Source organism: Periplaneta americana, chromosome 3 (genome assembly GCF_040183065.1).
Source record: "Periplaneta americana isolate PAMFEO1 chromosome 3, P.americana_PAMFEO1_priV1, whole genome shotgun sequence".
Classification (NCBI taxonomy): domain Eukaryota; kingdom Metazoa; phylum Arthropoda; class Insecta; order Blattodea; family Blattidae; genus Periplaneta; species Periplaneta americana.
This window is the reverse complement of record NC_091119.1, coordinates 33,727,014-33,744,182: the sequence shown is the minus strand read 5'-3', so window position 1 is coordinate 33,744,182 and position 17,169 is coordinate 33,727,014. Positions and strand designations below refer to the sequence as shown.

Genomic DNA, 17,169 nt, shown 5'->3' with positions numbered 1-17,169 from the left:
GACCTGGAGCAATGTTCTGTATGTTGTGAGATGTGCGCAGACACGAAAGTATTGATTTTTTCCGAGGAACAGATGTCCACATTGACCTTGCTAGGCCATAAGAACCTACAGAGATAGCATTGAAATTAAATTAGACATTGAAAAACGAGATGACAAATTGAATTTATTTGAATATTATTTACAATTAACGCTAATTATTATAGTAACAGAACATAACCTTCTGCGACAGTATTGGATTTCCAGCCTCCGTGACTTTTCGCTAATTCTCTTTTGATTGCATATCCGAGAATAATCGATACTTGCGGTTTTATAACGGTAGAAAGCTGACCTGTCATTGGCTGAACAGTTGTAACCTGAGTCGTCATTGGCTGAAAGACCTGACTTTTAATGAGTAGGTGTACTTTAATGACATGCATTAAAGGTCTGCTACCAGGTGTATAATTACTACATTTCGGCATGGTCGAGCATAAATACATAAAAGATACACAGAACTTAAGTAAAATTGTTAAAAAAAATTTGGTACTGTATTGAGATATTTTTTACAAATTTTAATACACATAAAATTTCTAACAAGACATAGTCCCTTCCATATATTAAAAAAAAGTAACTTGCAAGGGAACAACACTGTCTATTTATTTCATGTGCTAACTAACAAGAATTCTCGTCTTGTAATCAGTTAGAAGAGAGTTATGTTGAATTTAATGAGATTTTTTTTCTTTGGGTCATTAAACATGCAAAGTTAGTCTGTAGCCATTCATTTTGGTTTTCTGAACTTTCCACCACCACCTCCAGTTTTCGCCTTCTTATTAGCTGCTTTCTTGTCCTCTACCTGAAAGAAAATGTGACGTGCTTCTGTTAGATATGCTATTTTACAAATATAGCAACCCAAGAATTATTTTGTAATAAGTACTTGTGATGTTGACTAATCTGTTTCAAAAATATCCTCATTTAGAAATGGTTAGGTATGCATTTTGTACTTAATAATTTGGCTCTGAGTACTGATAAGAATATGCCATTTTCTTTGAAATAAGACGATAATGTTAATATCCTGGACTTGAAACACGCAAATGCCAGATTCGATCTAATTTTCATTACAAAAGATCCAATAGATGGCAGCAATCCAATGTAACACTCTAAACATAGTCAGCGGTCACAAAATTACTTTGAATTTAAAGAGACTATAAATAAAACCTAACTTTAAAACAATATAATATTAAGTGTAACTAAATTAACCTTACAAATTATATTCACACAATATCACACTAGCCTCAATCATAAATATAAAATAGTTTATTGAAGTTCAGAAGAAGAAAAAAAAAACAAGTGACATAAACTTTCTTGGTATAGGTTTTAGGAGTTCTGCAACAAGTAGTTTATCATGCTTCACCAGAATCTAGTATATACAGTAACGAAGCTCAATACGTAGTAAATATGCATCCATAGACAGTTGCTGACCACTAGGATTGCCTCATTACAGACAGTGCGAAATAGTACCGGCACAGTCTATTGTTCCTAGTACCCTCACAACTCAAGCTTCGTGACTGTATATACTATAGATTGACAAATCGAACGGAAACCCTGACCGAGTTACTACATGAGTGCTGGCTGTCTTGGGGAGGAGCAAGTGAGAAAGCATGGGGGGAAGGGAGAGAGCGCTATGCACTGTACTTGCAGGTCCACTCACAGTTTGTCAAACCTACTAACAAAAGCATTAAAAGATTGACTAGTTGCCTGCAATGCTAGCATAATGGAACCTTCCTAGCCGACAGTCGAGGCAAAAATGAAGAATCCGTTATTGTGGTAATACTGGAGAGTGGTTCTTCTATTGGTCGCGATGCCCACACACACCCTCTCAGATATTTACGTGGTGATTGGTGACTGAATGACGAGGAGCGAGGGAGAGAGAAGAAAGAAAGAGAGAGATTCCAGAAGTTGGCGTGTTTTACAGGGTTTCACTTGAAGTTGTCAAACTATAGACTGTGCTATCACATTTATTTCTGTTTGTATTTGAATTTTTTTTAAATTAAAATACCGTATATACGCGAATTCTCCACACCATCGAATCTGCACACCCTAATTTTAGGAGAGAGAGGAAAAAAAATTAGCTGTAATTTGTGTTTTATTTACAAGAAACTAATCCTACATAATGAATAGGGATCCAATGTTTGAAGCAAAGTGGTACCAATAATATTTCAAATAATGCATGTACTCCAGTTTTTCTTCACTAAATTCCAGAAAAACTATGTGCGAAGTATTCACATACCGTATATACGGTATATCTACAAATAATGTCATTTATTATCCACTATTATCATTATCCCACTCGCTGGTATCATAAAAAAAATGAGGACATAATGCAAGAACTTCAAATAGAACCCATTCTGCACTTCATCAGCAAATATCAACTTCAGTGGAAGGGTCATCTCGAAAGAATGGATCGATGCAGAATTCCAAAAGCACTGTTTCATTACCATCTGCATGGCAAAAGATCTCTAGGTCGTCCGAAGAAAAGATAGACTGAAAATTCTAGTTTGAGATCGTAACAGGCCACTCAGCCTAATACTTGTTAGGAAGACGACGATTATCCACTAAAATAGAAAGATACACTCTCATTTTAACAATTTTGTGATTTGTAACACCATTATCACTTTTATACTTACTTTTACAAGTTTCGTATTTTAACACCTTTGAAATAGGGGCAGTGAATAGAATATTTTGGTCAAAATAGATCACCAAAAGACGAAAAAGAACTATTTACAACACAATGGTCAAAATCATACTAACATATTGCGCTCAAATATGGTTAACAGAGACAAAAAAACAGATATGGATGCATTAAGATGATCTATAGGAATATCAGTGTATAAGATGTAGAATGTAAAATGTTTTATTTTTGCTGACAGAGTTAAGGTCATAGTAGGGATCCCATTCATCCCGTTTTACTCGGGACAGTCCCGTTACAAAAAGTCCCACCGTCCCAAAAACATTTTTCGGGATTGGAAAATGTCCCACTTTTTTTCGAGCTCAAAACCGGACTTACTTGTGAGTATCCTACCGAATATTAGAGACAGATTACAATGTTCAATCGCGATTGTGTCTGAGCATCACATATTATCGATTCTTCGTACAAATATGGATATGGCAATGATAGCATCCTGACCGATATGTTCTAGTATCTGTGATGTAGTATGTAAAAACCAATTTTAGTATCGTAAGTTAATGTGTGTTGAATTTTTCAATGTAATGTTGAAAAAGTCCAAACTTCTTGAACAAATCACAGTTCTTGTAAATATAATATTCATTGTGAATCTACTGCAGCAGAAAAAAAATGACTGTGCATCGACTTCAGCAGAACGTTCAACATAATATCTGTATGTGAAAAAAAAAAAAAAAAGGCAAGTAAAAATTACTATGCTGTGATGAAAATAAAAGACAATTAATTAGTTCAGTAGTACAGGTACTTCAGTTTAATAATTAAACTTTAATTAATTAATAATGCTGAGATATTTTCCTTTTTTTGTGTGTCCCGCTTTTTTACAAAATGTCCCATGTTTTTAGGTATTTTTCAGATGTCACGGTTTTCAAATAAAATGTTGTTATTTTCTAATGCCAGGCGTTTGACAATAAAGTCATTTGACCTCTTGCACTCCAATATTTTTCAAAGATATTATCATGACCAGCCAATGAAGCACAGATTTTGAGGTTGTTATACCACCAGCATTCCATTGTAAGATGTTTAGTTGATTCTGTACCATTAAAGTAGTCCCCGCCCGACGATCTGATTGGGGGACTATTTTACCTCCGGATAATTTTACCTTAATGGTACTCATTTCATATTGGAGCAGTTAAATGACAAGTTGTAGCTGATTTAAGTGAACACCATATTTTAACGTTTTGGTGGCTACTTCATTCACACACAACCCCCAGAATGTCTGGAGGACCACACCTGCTGTTGGTCGACGGGTCTATTGGACCTAGCTGGGAGATCTTGTTGATCACCAGCTTTCCCTCCTTAAGCCACTGGAGGACGATTTTAGTGCCATAGCAGGTCAGCACTAGGAACAGAAAAGTAGAAAGAGGAGGAAGGAAAGGGAAATGAACCCCTAGGCCTCGAATGCTCTAATCCGTCGGGGTCGAAGAAAGTAAGAGTTCAGTCAGAGGACTGGATAGGAAAGGGTAAAGAGGGAATTAGGTATTGGATAGAGGAAAATTATACCAAATTCAGTCATTAAATCATCAAGCTGACCAGTGCTAATGGATGAGTAGCCCCTCCCTTTAGTTCAGCTTGTAAAACTATGCTTACTAACAGCTGCACCTCGGGAAGGTAGGGATGGCACATTGAGTATTTGTCCAGGTTGGTTACTTAAAGCCTTCAATGGGAAGGATTAATGGCTCTCCCCCCTGTATCCGACAGATACCCTTTTGCAGCCTTTTCAAATAAAATAAAATGGGAACCCTAGGTCATAGAGCCTCTCTTCCACTCAACCAGCCTTAATCAATACAATAGTGACATACATCCCATGCATCCCATTTGAGATATATTTTCAGAGAAAAAAAGTGCAATATTATATGCCAGCAAATACAATATTTAATGAAGATAGGTAACAAAGTTTATTTCAAAAGATACTGTAAAATTAGCAAATGGAAATAAAAATGTTGTACAACTCATATTACCTTTCTTTTGCTGGCTGCGTTATTGGTGTTAGGTAGAACTTTAAAGAAAGTGTCAAGCCGTCCCTGGGTAGTTCCACTTCGAGCCTTGGCTAGCTTCTTTGATCCGTTTCTCACTCTGTCCTCATTGAAAGCCTTGTCTCCACACAAATATTTAACAAGGCCCTCCTCATCTGGATCTGACCATTTCAACTGGAATTCAGAATCCGTATCACACAATGGAGTGTAAAAGCAACGATTTTAAAGAAAAAATATAAATAAACACATAGCCTATATACAGTATACAAATTAACCTCAACTTTCTCTGGATCAGTAACTTCTGGTTCTATAAACAGCTGTCGAGCTTCTTTGTACATCCAGTCATCAGCAACAGAATACTTCTTTTTATCGAGATTCTTTAAAATTGTTTCCAAATCTCGGTGTTGTTTAATCAGGTCAATGGCTCTCTTCGGTCCAATGCCCTTTATACTATCACAGTAGTCACACCCCAATAAAATACAAAGATCGATGAACTGTAAATGAAAAATTTTGATAATTATAAAATTCGATTGTAACAAACAATGGACATTCAGTAGAAACAAAAACGTAGAAGATAATAACAGAAGTTCTTTTGTAATAAAGAAACTTCAATAATACACTGTCACACTTTACCTCATTTTGAGAGAGTTCCAATCCTTCAAGAACTTTATTTAAGTGGAATTCCTGAATAGGCATCTTGCGAGCTTCACTGAATGTCATATGACGCAAGAGAACACTCGAGCCAAAAGTCAGGGCGTCCATATCTTCTGTTGCTGTGGCGAACACTTTTCCTGCCTTCACCATTGCAGCACATTGTGCCTCTGCTTCACAAGGAGCCTGAAGAACAAAGCACTCTTTTTTTTTATTTTATTTTTTTTTTATTTCAGATGTTATACACAAGTGGTCTTGGAAAAGGCAACATTGCTTTTGAATGTGTAGTCTCAGTTTAGTTACTAAGTTGATTAAACTAGGAAAGGTTGGTGCTGCTGCGGTCATATACAAACAGGGCTCAGTAATACATAAAGTAAAGAGAAGATTACATGAAGCATGCTCCAACAATCAAGCTGAGCAGTTAGCGATATTAAGTGCATTAAATCTCATCAATAGTGAGCAGATGGAACTTGAGCAGAGGAAGATAGCTATATTCACGGACAGCCAAGTAAAACTGGCTCTTCTAAAAAACTCCTCAAACCATAATAATACGAGGGGGATCCAGGAAATAACGACCGTTTTGTTGTAATAATTAAAAAAAATATATATTTATTTGAAAAAACAAAGTCTGTTACATAACTCAAGCTTCCTTTACTTCTCTACATAATCACCACCTACATTTAAACATTTGTCGTATCTGTTCACTAGCTTTAGAATTCCCGTGTTATACTCCTCTGCCGCCAGTTCATTAAGCCAGGTGTTCACTGTCTTCTTCAACTCTTCATCACTTCCAAAACGCGTACCACCCAGAAAGTCTTTCAGCTTAGTGAAAAGGTGAAAATCGCTAGGAGCAAGGTCTGGAGTATAGGGCGGATGATCAAAGATTTCCCAACCGAATTGATCCAGCAATTCTCGAGTTGAAGCAGCAGTGTGCGGGCGGGCGTTGTCGTGAAGAAGCACAACTCCTCTCGAAAGCATTCCTCGCCTCTTGTTTTGGATGGCTCGCCGTAGTTTTCGTAAAGTCTCACAGTAACGATTTGCATTGATCGTAGTGCATGAAATCCAGCAAAAGAACACCTTTGCGATCCCAAAAGACAGTAGCCATGACTTTTTGTGTTGAGAGAGTCTGTTTGAATTTTCTCGGTTTCTTGGGTGATGAGGGATGATGCCACTGACGTGATTGGCGCTTGGTCTCTGGGGTGTTGTGAGACACCCAGGTCTCATCACCAGTCACAATTTGATCAAGAAAGGCGTCTCCATCTGTGTGATATCGCATCAAGAATGTCAATGCTGAGGCCATTCTCTGAGTTTTGTGTTGGTCACTCAGTTGCCGTGGAACCCATCGTGCACAGATTTTTGTGGTAGCCAAGATGTTGCGACACACTTTCACCAAGCAAAGAACGAGAAATGTCAGGAAAGGCAACATGCAATTCGTCGAGTGATGTGCGCCTGTCTTGCAAGATTCTGTCGTTCACTTTAGTCTTCAGGTCTTCTGTGATGAGTGATGGGCGTCCGGGTCGAGTTTCATCGTGGACATTTGTTCGCCCATTGTTGAACATTTCGCACCATTTTCTCACATTTCTTTCATTCATTACAGTATCACCATACACTTCTTTCAATTGCCAGTAAATTTCTGCAGGTTTCAAATGTCGGGCATTCAAAAATCGAATCACACTCCTCACCTCACAGTCGGCGGGATTATCAATCACGTCGTTCATTTTGAAGTAACACAAAATGCACAATGGCGACTTGTTGCAACCAGTACTCACAACATTATGAGAACACATGTTAAGGAAGCCAGTTGACCTTCAAACAAGGAAGGGGAGTCAGCTGCGTGGCGGGTATGCGCGAACGGTCGTTATTTCCTGGATCCCCCTCATATAATCGAGATAATACGTGAAAACATCAAAAGCCTAAAAGAACAGAACTTCATTATCCACTTCGGATGGGTCAAGGCTCATGCAGGAATAGAGGGCAATGAACTCGCGGATAAAACAGCAAAAGAAGCAACAACAGAAGATGGCCTTGAAGTGGCATACAACAGGAAACCTAAGACCACAATTGTAACGGAAATAGAAGAAGAAGGGTTCAACGAATGGGAGAACGACTGGAAAAACGCACTTAAAGGAGCTATATGTAAGAAGTTCTTCCCGTCTGTACGTCAGAGAATGAAACAAAATATTACGCTGACAGCAGAAGTAACCGCCATGATCTCAGGCCATGGAAAAACCGAGGCATACCTGCACCGTTTCGGGATCAAAGACGACTCAACGTGTTCATGCCTTCAAGATGCACAAACAGTAGATCACCTAATATACTCGTGTGTCAAATTGAATAAACAAAGGGATATAGGCCTACTGAAGCAGGGAATATATATAGAAATCAAGATAGATGGCCAGTGTCACATGAGAAACTATTGTTAAAACACTATAAGGGATTCAGAAACTTTGTTCAATCAATAGATTTCATATCACTGTAAATATTGTAAATAGTGAAAAAACTACTCTACTTAAAATTAGTATTAGTATTCAGTAGTAGTAGTAGTTAGATATTATGTTAAAATAATTATAAGCAATTCACCACCTTTATTAAGTCAATAGACTTCACGGCAGTGTATTATATTGTAAATAGTGAAAATTCTACTCCAGTTAAAATAGTATTAGTATTAATAATTTGAAATAATTCATAAACTCTATTCAGTCAGCTGACTTTACATCCTTGTAAATACTGTAAATAGTTTACTATTAGTTTTTGTTTTAAGTTCCGACAGAATGTAAAAACAGTGTAGCAACAAAAGTGTGTAGTATTGCATTACTGCAATGGAGCATACTGAATAAAAAGGGGACACATTTTAAATAATAAAAAAAAAGTTGATTAACATTACTATGCTACAATAGTTACATAAAAAAATATAAATTTATACAAGCAGCCTGAAAGCAAAGCACCCTTGCACTTCAGGCGACCTTGAAACAGATACGCAGAACTTTATGCATTAAGGTATGTATTTCTAATATAGCAAGTATCAAGTTTGCCCTGATATTACTATAACTATGACAATGGTATAATACAAAATTATAGACGTACAAAACTTGGTGCCATAAGAAATATTATAAAAAGAAAATATGGAAAACACTGCTAAACATTTATAAAGCTTTAACTATCTAGAGTTATTTCACAGACTGTTAGCAAATTCGCATAAAAATAAAAAAATAATGTGGTGATTAAAAGAGTGGCCAATGGAAATTAACTTCTAAAGAGTTAACAGTAACTCGTAAGTTGAAAAAGCAATCAAAGGCTAAAAAAAGAATCTCCATATAGTATAACATGATATGATACACGACAGTGCTGTGATTCCTTCATTTATGCTCCTTGCAAGCCTGCCTCGACTCACTTATTCTCTAGTTCGCCCTCCACATGGTAAATCTTAGAGAGAAGACGTTCACTCTCCCTCTGCCTTCCACCCTTGCCTCTCTTGTTTGAGAAAAGGGAGATCAGCCACCCAATAAGAAGGAACACAAGCTACTGGGCATGCTATTTTTTCCCTGTCGATATTGCATCCCCCTACCAGTTCAATTTAAGTCTGCAGGAGGCGCTGTCATAGATAGTTCCCCCCCCCACTCGACAGCCCGGTGTGACGTCACTAGTCATGTGACTGAGGAGGCACCCTATAAAAACAGTTGTTCGAAGTGAGAGAAGTCAATTGTTTTCACTGTCTGGATGTGCTCACATCTCCTTCCCGATGTTAGCCTCTGTTCCCTACATCTTACCCTTGAAAAATCCCAAATTCATTTCCCCCATGCTCACCCCGACTTGCTCGACTTATGTCGCTCCTTCGAACCCCTCTGCTGTCGAAAAGTCGCTAAGCCAGGCTAGCTGATCCCTCGACAGAAGAGTTACCCATTTCCCCGCTCCTGGTATCGCAAAGTCGCTAAGCAAAATTAGTTAATCCCTCGATTGAGAGAACTCATCTCGAACCCAGTTCCATTTCTGTCTTGTTTTCCTCCTCCTCCCATCATGCCCTCCAGGCAAGCCTAACTCTCCTATTCAAGCACTCCTGTTACCCCTGTCTCCTTACACACAAATTCTACCTCATCGTAACTCTTAACACATCGGCGTCTCAAGACAAATTTCCAAATTATCAATTTCTATCACGACTCTCTCATTTCCCCTACCCTAGAACTAGGGAAAATCATTTAATACTTTTCTTGTTATTTTTCAAGAAACAAATATTGTTAAAACGGTCTTCCTTTTCTTCACTATAACAACATAATATATCACCCTTCCACAAGCTTCAGCCCAGCTTGTCCTGTCACTCCCGTTTCCCCTCTCTCCACCTCGACTATACACCAGAGGGATGTCAATGGAGACCGGCGCACAACAGGATTTGCTAATTTCCTGAGGGATTTCGAAAACATATTCGAAAGCATAATTTCAATAAAGGCTTTATTCAACTTGCTTGTTTTTTCAGACTATTATTCAGTGCACTTCAGTTTAAAAATGTTGATATTTTGTTTTGCAATAATAAAATAACGGAGTTTCAACAACAGCTGCAAAAGAAAAGGAGAATTTCGAATCATTGTGGTTTTCTATTCATGGTGCAGTAGAACAGTAAGAGATGATTCAAATAAAAAGGAGGCAACTAAACAATGATTTACAGAAAGACCTCTTGATAGATTTTATTTCAAAATCATTGATCATATCAGCAATCAGATAACAATTAGATTCGCATTATTTGAAACGTTGCAATATTTTGATTTGCTAATCAAACAAATTGGCTTACTTTGCTAAGAGAAAAAAGCTTTCCTCATGATCTATTAAAAAATTGCAGAAAATTTATGGCAGTCTTTTTAATTTGAACAAACTTCAAAATGAACTACAGTATATGTATGATATGCTTCCAATGAAGGATCAGACACAACACCAATTCAGATTGTAAATTACCTAATGTACACAAATCTGTGAACAGATTTATTGAAATATATGGGTACAAATTAACTATGTTTATCGCAACAATTCCTTCTACAACAGATATCCTTCTCGTCATTGAAGAGGATCCACTTACTCTGCCGTGCTACTCAAAACTCAGAAACACATTATTAATTCAAGCCACATCTCCAATGAGAAAGAATTACTTTCTAAGATGCGTGAAAAGAATAAATCCAAATTCTTGAAGGCAGTGAACAACGTATTAGGAGAAAATCCACAAACGATTAGGGAAAACACGGGAATTTTACTTGAAGCAAGTAAAGAGATAGGTTTGGAAGTAAATCCCGAAAAGACAAAGTATATGATTATGTCTCGTGACGAGAATATTGTACGACATGGCAATATAAAAATTGGAAATTTTTCTCTTGAAGAGGTGGAAAAATTCAAACACCTGGGCGCAACAGTAACAAATATAAATGATACTCGGGAGGAAATTAAACACAGAATAAATATGGAAAATGCCTGTTATTATTCGGTTGAGAAGCTTTTATCATCCAGTCTGCTGTCAAAAAATCTGAAGTTAGAATTTATAAAACAGTTATATCACCGGTTGTTCTTTATGGTTGTGAAACTTGGACTCTCACTTTGAGAGAGGAACATAGGTTAAGGGTGTTTGAGAATAAGATGTTTAGGAAAATATTTGGGCCTAAGAGAGATGAAGTTACGGGAGAATGGATAAAGTTCCACAACACAGAACTGCACACATTGTATTCTTCACCTGACATAATTAGAAACATTAAATCCAGACATTTGAGATAGGCAGGGCATGTAGCACGTATGGGCGAATCCAGAAATGCATACAGAGTGTTAGTTGGGAAGCTGGAGGGAAAAAAACCTTTGGGGAGGCCACATAGATGGGAAGATAATATTAAAATGGATTTGAGGGAGGTGGGATATGATGATAGAGACTGGATTAATCTTGCTCAGGATAGGGACCAATGGTGGGCTTATGTGAGGGCAGCAATGAACCTCCGGGTTCCTTAAAAGCCAGTAAGTAAGTGATCAACGTATTTATCCGTGATAAAAGAAGAATAGAGATTGAATTCACAACCGTTATCTTGCCCAATCACAATTCAATTCCCAGGGATAACGTAAGAAGGTGATGAATTGTTATTGGGCAAGATAATGCTGAGTCTCCACACATGTGAGTTCGCCAATGCAGTGTCAATCACAACCTTATATCTCTCTTACTACAGAACTAATTCCCTTGGAATAACCTACCATCCACAAAGTTTTGTTTGTGTTTGAATTACCTGGTATATGGCTCAAATGAATCTACTTCCTCATATAAAACTTCTATCTACTATCCATAAAATGGTGTCTATTTTTGAGTCACCTGGTAATTGGCTCAGATGAATCCACTTCCTCATACAAAACTTACCTCTATGTATGGAATCCCCATCAAAGTAAGTAGCTGCTTGCATTCATCAGCATGGTGTTTGGTCACTTTAACCAAACGTCGATTGAATTTGTCTACTTGCTCCACATCACCTATAAAGAGAGAGAATTAACACTGAAAAGAGTCGAGTACATAACTATCTGAATGATAATTTATTTTAATCAGTACCAGTTGCAGAAGACACAGTCCTGCAGTATACTGCGTGTTCAGTTCAAAGTGTGTCATGGCTTGCTGTATGCCGTCATGTGGCTAGTCGTTGAGCCTAGAGAATTCAATCTTCCTACACTTCCGCAGAGATGTATTACGTATGTGCCAGAGAAGTTGCCTAGCAAGTACGGTGTTCATTCTGAAGAGTACTTACCAATACGTACGGGAACACCTGTAGTGGCAGGAATGTGAACTATTTGGAAACATGTACTGAGGTGAGTTTTTTCTTACTGTCGGGATATGTGGAGAGGGTTAAGACGATTACTTACATATTTGTTGACATTAATTTCGACGGTCAACATGGACACGGAGCATTTGATTTGTGTTGTGGAATGTTGCCGTACGCAACCGATGATAACAAATACCCTGCATACGACTTGCCTGCGCAAAACACAGTTTGAAAGAGGTTATGGTAGCACACAGACTTTACAGACCGCCATCTATTGCTACGACGTTCAAGTTATACCGTACACATTCTCAAGTTCAGATTGAACTCCTTGATTAATAGGCAACTTCTCTGACATAAAAGCTGAAACTCGCTTCAAATCGCTGACTCACAACAGTGACGTCATGACACACTTTGAAATGAACACCCAGTATATTGACTACACCCCAACTCTGGCTACTAGCAACAGGCATCTATAATGAACACCGATCAAAATATCTCTCATTTCTCGTGAAAAACAACAACTGAATAGACTACAATGGACTTTATGTTGTCGGCAAGCAGCTGGATACATTAAGAAGATTGACTGATAATTTATTTTAGTGTTACAAAACATAACATTTTAAAAAATAGTCTGTTTTGGAATAAAAAGCTTTTGGCCTATTATAGAGCACTATGACTTATATGCCTAAAATCCAGGTAATAGGCCAATGATACAAAGGAGGAGAGTTCAGTCGGCACCGTAAATCGGGTCTCGGCATAGCTCAGATGGAAAGAGCACTCAGCGCGGAAAAACTGAAAGGTCCTGGGTTTGATTCCCAGTGCCGGAACGAATTTTTCCCCAATAATAGGTACCTATCTACATGTTGACTACATATAGTCTTGATTATTCAATGAGGATGGTGAGGCCTCATACATGGATATATATTTACAACAAGAGTTTTTGATTGAGAACAATGCAGGGACGTCAATCTTGTCTAAACGTTTTGGACTTCAACTGAGTTTGGCATGCCCCAGCTAACCTAATCGTCTATACAAGGCATAGGCCTACAGGTAACTGTAGTGTGCAACTATAGATCAGTATGTACAACAGTGACTCAAATCGATAGGGTTGATGCACCAATAGTTGACCATTTAGTGAAAGTATATATACAATATAATTTTAATTAAAGGATATTTACAAATAAGAATTGAAATTATCAGTAATGATTCCCTTAAGGTCACACAAATGAATGGTACTGGAAAATGTAGGATACATATTAAATGGTTTGAGAAAAAAAAAAAAACATTCTTGAAGCAATGCGTTAACTCACCAGTAGCTGACCACTGCATCCCAGTTGTTGAACAGTAATGTTCCAGTACTTGACCAGAATACATATTTGAAGATTACATAACAATTTAAGACATTATAAAGCAACTAATTAATTCAGTCACTATCACTAGGTTACAAAACCTTTCAGTCACACAAAACAACAGTATATAATACAAAAATTTGCTTAGACATGAAGGGCTTATTTTTCTTTCACATCAATTTTACTTGGGAAACGGTAACGAATTCTGTCCTGTGTATTTTCAGTCATAGGTTGTGGTAGAACAGTTATAACATCATCATAACCTGCTACAAAAATATCATCTAACTGTAATTGGAAAACAACAAGTTCAGAACTTACAGATTTACAACCCATAACACTCAACTCAGATTTATTTTTCATTTCTTGAACAATGCAGACATATCTAAGGGATGGTATTTCTTTTTCCAGACATGACTCTGACCAATACAAAAGCTCCTGGAATTACATTTTTCTTTGTAGCTGGATTACCAATATACACATTGCTTGCCTCATCATCACTAGTTGTAAATACACTGTCATCTGAGGTATCTTGCAGTTCCATAATACCATCTTCATCGGAAGTTTCATTCTCGTCACATTTTTTCCTCTTGTTTTTGTTACTGGTGTAGGCTTATCTTGGTTTAATTTCATCTTCAGTGTTCTTGCTTTCTTTGCCTTTTCCTTTTGTTACTTCTCATCTTCCTTGTCCTTCCAGTATTTCAACCATTCCGAAGAGGTCGCAGCATGAGGTAGTCGTAGTTTCTTTCTTGTGGTTTTGAATTTTTGTGGTGATTCTGTTGGCCAAATAATGGTGTTCGCAAATGCAGGACTAATACCTTCTTTTGTTTTGGTTGCTGTTGAAACTGGTGTTGTAGTAGGCCTAGATGGTGTTGAAGGAGGAGTTTTTGAAGTAGATGGCATTGAAGGAGGCATTTTTGAAGTGGGTGGTGCTGAAGTATCATTTAAGTCACAGCTGTCAGATATCCCATTTCCATTTTTTTCCTTTTGAATTTTATTTGCATCGGAGTTGTTCATATCAGAGTGGTTTGCCTGCTGCATAACTCTCTTCCGAAGTTTAAGCCCTAGATTGAACAGTTCCCGTGCGGATTCTTCACCATTCCAAGTTCCTTCTCCTTCAGCTTCCCTGAACTCTTCTGCCCTTCCTGACTTCATTGCTGATTCGAAATATAGAAGGTGCTCAACAGAAAATATGGTAGGTTTGCAGGCAATAATTCCTCTTGCACCATCAGAATGCCGAGATTCATGAGTCACACATCTTTCATAATCCACAGCATCTGGAGAGAATAGGTATAGACCACATTTTTGGAAACCATTTCTTATGGTATCTGCACTGGCTCTCTCTTCTAATGCCTTCTCCAGTAATGGTCCAAACAGTGCTCAGGTGATATAGTTAGGCCGTGTCTCAAAGCTACATTTTCAACTGAAGTGAACTAGATTGTTGACTAAATAGCCGGATGTGACGTCAGAAGTTACGATCTAAAGCTATGTAGTGCATAGCAATCAAATCCGTAGTAGCTAGTAAACGAAAATGCTTGCTTGATTGTTGACTTGTTCACTAAACAAACATGGATACCTCATCAACAATTAGGGTTATTAAATCTGAAAATGCTTTGGAATTGAAATAATGTAAATATAATTTAGAATAACACGTTAACTTTGAACACTGGCATTGTTAATATCTTCTGTACAATGTTTTAAACATTACTGTAATACATTAAGTCCTTATCTTTTTCCACATAATTCATAATGAAACTGCATTAGGACACTGCCTTCTTAATTTAGTGCTGCACAGTGATGTCATGGTTTTTAGAAAAATAATCTATGAAGAAGGCCATGTTTCAAGCATACATGTCCGAAGCTCCCTAGTGTGTAGTTTATAAGTCACCTAGTTGCTAGTCACTAGTGTGTAGTTTGGACTTGAGCTTTGAGACACGGCCTTATTATTTGTTTTCCACTTCCATTCTGCTACTATGTTTGACCAACCTGCTTTTAGACTTCGAAAGACAGACACATCTGCAGGCTGTAGTAGATGAGTTGTGTTAGGCAGGTTCTCCTCTGCTTCAGTCAGAATGGAGGAAGGGCCCATCTTCTTCTCTTCGGGAACTTTTCCTTTTATTTTATTAATTAGAGTGGAATGTGGCACACCATACAATCTTGTTGCCTTCCTTATACCCTCCCCCTCTCGCACAGCCATGGTCCCTTCTGGATACTTCAAAATTTTCTGTGGTGCCATGGTTTGTTTGTAAGGATAGAATAAACTGATCTAAACAATTACCAATATGGACAACAACTGGTACATCAAGCAGTCCCAGTGCTTGACCACTGCTGGTCAGCTTATGGTAACATGCTAATAAATCCTGTACCAGTACTTGTACACATAACCTATAACACTTAAAATAAATAAAATTGATATTCTTGAAAATTTAGGCACTTCTGGAAACTATTAACTTATATTTAGCACAACAAGCAAAACAATACTTACATTTTTTTCTGCGGCTGAAGCTTGATATTATAACCTTGTGCTCGACCATGTGCTAACTACAGCAGCTCTCAGTACAGTACACTCTACATTTAAACTTCCTGTATGAATGGAGATGTCACTTCTTGTTATTGGGTGCATTTAATACATTCAAAGCTATGTTCAGAAAAATGATTCCTGAAGGAACAGGTACCTAAGACATCTGGATACTTAGTTAAAATGGAATATATATAACATTGGTCAGCTACTGGTGCACCAACCTATACGGATTCTAAACTTAACCCAAATCATGCTTAAGACTATTAGATATTGAACCTACGAGTCTTGTAAAGTTACGTACCCGCTTCTTCAGCTTTCTCTAGAGCTTTCTGTGCTTCTTCTCGTCTTTCTGCTCGTTTGGAAAGTTCTCCAGACTTCATTTCCGGTGGTTTGCCATCAAACACATACACTGGCTTAATACCGTTCTCCACAAGTCGTATTGTTCGATAAAATGTTCCCATCAAGTGACTAGAGAGAAATTGCAATGAATATATCACTTCAGTGTAATATACAAGCCCGGAAGACTTTTACAGGTTACTGGTATTTACACTAAACTCACCTTGTTGTTTCTCCATCTGCTGATGTGAGCTGAGCTCCTTCGTTTCTGACAGCAATGAGAAATTGATATAAACTCATAGAAGCATCAATTGCTACTTTTCGACCTGAAATAATAAACTAGGCCTAAGTTACAAAGGACCATAGTTAATAAATTTCATACATACTGTCACTATTTACATCTATTTATACATACCAAAATAGTGTTTTATTTCGCTTTCTTTCACTGCTGTAGGTGCAATGTCTGCAATTAGCTTAGAAAGTCCCAAAATACCCATTCTCCTTGTTATAAAACACAAAATCCTTTTAATAACAACAGACACAAAAACAACAATTTCCCGCGGTTTATCGCATTGAACATTGACGGAAATCACGTATCTCGATCCATAATCAGTGCATGAAACAATTGTATCAGAATATCCCACGAATGTAATAATTTATGAAAACAATAGTGATATACGGACAATAATGCTAAACAAGTGATGCTATGTATTCAATATCTTCTTTTGTCTCTTTCTAACTTTATGTGGAGTATTGTCATACTTGTTTTGAATTATGACTGTTCACATCATAGACAAACACATCAGTTCATCACACAATGACAGCATAAAATACCAATCGTTATTGTCGATTATTAAAGTTATTA

At 37.4% G+C, this 17,169-nt stretch overlaps 1 protein-coding gene across 1 annotated transcript; it reads right to left on the bottom strand.

The window, feature by feature from the left end:
* Nucleotides 1–527: 527 nt before the first annotated feature.
* Nucleotides 528–16,891, bottom strand: Fen1 (flap endonuclease 1). The gene is made up of 8 exons (XM_069820268.1): nt 16,720–16,891; nt 16,528–16,630; nt 16,270–16,436; nt 11,708–11,817; nt 5,323–5,526; nt 4,965–5,183; nt 4,675–4,863; nt 528–829 (listed from the first exon to the last, which is right to left on the bottom strand). The coding sequence occupies exons 1-8, from the start codon at nt 16,799–16,801 to the stop codon at nt 755–757; spliced, it is 1,149 nt and encodes a 382-aa protein (XP_069676369.1). The 5' UTR covers nt 16,802–16,891; the 3' UTR covers nt 528–754.
* Nucleotides 16,892–17,169: the final 278 nt, after the last annotated feature.

Bases quoted from the DNA above. Each gene is read 5' to 3' on its own strand.
- Fen1 (XM_069820268.1), bottom strand. From the start codon at position 16,801: ATGGGTATTTTGGGACTTTCTAAGCTAATTGCAGACATTGCACCTACA. The intron at 16,437-16,527 runs GTGAGTTTAGTG...ATTTCTCTCTAG, and splicing joins GCAGATGGAGAAACAACAAG to TCACTTGATGGGAACATTTT. The intron at 4,864-4,964 runs GTTAATTTGTAT...TCTGAATTCCAG, and splicing joins CTGATCCAGAGAAAGTTGAG to TTGAAATGGTCAGATCCAGA.